Raw genomic sequence first — 1,914 nt, 5'->3', positions numbered from 1 at the left:
CTGAAACAGGGGTGGGGAGGAAGCTGAGGTGGAGTAAGAGAAAGAAGAAAGGAAGTGGAGAGGGAGAGAGAAAATGGAGATGAAGAGAAGGTGAGAAGAAAGAGAGAAAGAGAGAGGACAGAGGGAAGAAGAGGGAGGAAGAAGGAAGAGGAAGGATGAAGGAGGGAAGAAGTAGGGGAAGTGAGAAGGGAAGAGAGATGAGGGAGAAGGATGTAAAGGAGGATTAACAAAAGATGATGATTAAAAATATAACCAACTGAAGGAAAACACCCAAGGATAAAAAAAAGGATATGGTAGGAACCAATAACACCTGATGAGACACATCCCAAGGGAAAAATTTTGCATAAAAATCTTCACCTTGATATGTGACTCAACCAAAATTACATTCTGGTGAAAGAACCTTGTAAATAATAGTAACCTATGATTAGCTGAGCTTATTTTTGAGCCTTTTTTTGTAATACTGTAATCACACGACATTATGAGAAAGGGTAAATAATGGTTTATCATTAGCATCAAAAGCAAATGCTTACAGAAAGGCTGATGCTACTTTCACATGAATAACACCTAAAAAAATAACGTAGTTTGTGAAATCAGTTATTGTGTGTATATTTGGAAAATAGAAGATACCCTATTCACTAAATGCCAAGAAGAGTAAAGAATAGAAAGAAAACAGAGATATTATGAGCATCACTTTGCCTTTCAATATATATGTACATTTATATTGGAAAGGGAGAGATAGAAAGAGTAAAATAGAAAAAATCATACATGGCAGAAATACAATGGCATTAGAAGAAGGATCTTATCTCTTTCATCTGTATAACATGGTCTAGTATGAACTATACTTGCGTGAAGAACAAAGATCATCTTGCATGCATGATTTTTACCAAAAGCACCCAACCATTATGGATAATATTTGATACATAATATTTCATAAGGCAATGGCAGGTCATGGTGTTGAACATGACTATTACAAGAGGAAACTAAGCATTATTGTTCGTATGTAGGACAACACTTGTAATGGTACATGGGCAAACATAATACAAAAAAATGAAGCTATTCAACTGTAGCTGCACAATGTTTCAGAAATGCATTAATACCTCACTTTCAATACATTAACATACAACAGTGGAAAGTTTCAAAGGACCTATGCATTCCACAACTTCTTATTTCCATATGAAATGAGTATCAAAGCTTAGCCTTACTAGAACAAGATTCAAAACTAAGTCCCTGTATATATATACATAACACCCACAAATTTACATATCCCATGCTTAACTCTGAAAGCTCACTTCTTAAAATCTCTCATAGGATTTCCTAAACAGCATATCCTTGTAAGCCGGTAGTTTGTCAATCAAACACCCACAAAACAGGCATGACCAGAAGCTGGTGCTGGCATCACTCTGGGGGTTCTGTGGCGAGGCATCACGGTGAAGAAGAGGTGCACTGGCAGCAAAGGAGCTTGAGGCAGCAGGAATGCGAGGGAGAAAGGACCTCCACAACAAAGGCGGCACTGGTGCAGGAGCAGCCGAGATGATGGATCTCTTTGCTATGTTTGCTCCCCTTCAGGCTACCTCCTCATGGCCTCCGCTCACCTGCAATAAAAAAATGAAGCCCTGCAGTCTCTTCTGAGGTACCAACTGTAAGATTTTTTCATTCCTGTTTTTTTTTTGTATATACAATGGGACACAAGGGTATCAAATATAAATGCAATAACACTCTAAAATATTACACTGCATACAGTTGGGAAAATTCAAATAAAGATAGATATAATTCTCAGTATATATCAGAATTATCTTCAACGATGTACAGAAGGAGAGCTAAGTCTGGAGCTCTTCACTGTTTTAGCAAAATGACTTTTCACCCTTTCTGGGGTATAGTTTCTAACCTTCTCTTTCTTTACTTTCATAACACTAA

At 37.5% G+C, this 1,914-nt stretch overlaps 1 protein-coding gene across 4 annotated transcripts in view; it reads right to left on the bottom strand.

Moving 5' to 3' along the window:
• Positions 1 to 112: 112 nt before the first annotated feature.
• Positions 113 to 1,914, bottom strand: part of LOC119592523 (BTB/POZ domain-containing protein 10-like) — a gene marked incomplete at its 5' end in the record, with an annotated part of 12,483 nt that continues 10,681 nt past the window's right edge. For 2 of the 4 annotated variants that reach the window (XM_037941377.1, XM_037941378.1), the window contains 1 exon segment: positions 115 to 1,592. In XM_037941377.1, the coding sequence (XP_037797305.1) occupies positions 1,563 to 1,592 (30 nt within the window). 4 annotated transcript variants of the gene reach the window in all.

The sequence above is a fragment of the Penaeus monodon genome, chromosome 30 (assembly GCF_015228065.2).
Source record: "Penaeus monodon isolate SGIC_2016 chromosome 30, NSTDA_Pmon_1, whole genome shotgun sequence".
NCBI lineage: Eukaryota > Metazoa > Arthropoda > Malacostraca > Decapoda > Penaeidae > Penaeus > Penaeus monodon.
This window is presented reverse-complemented; position numbering and strand designations above follow the sequence as displayed.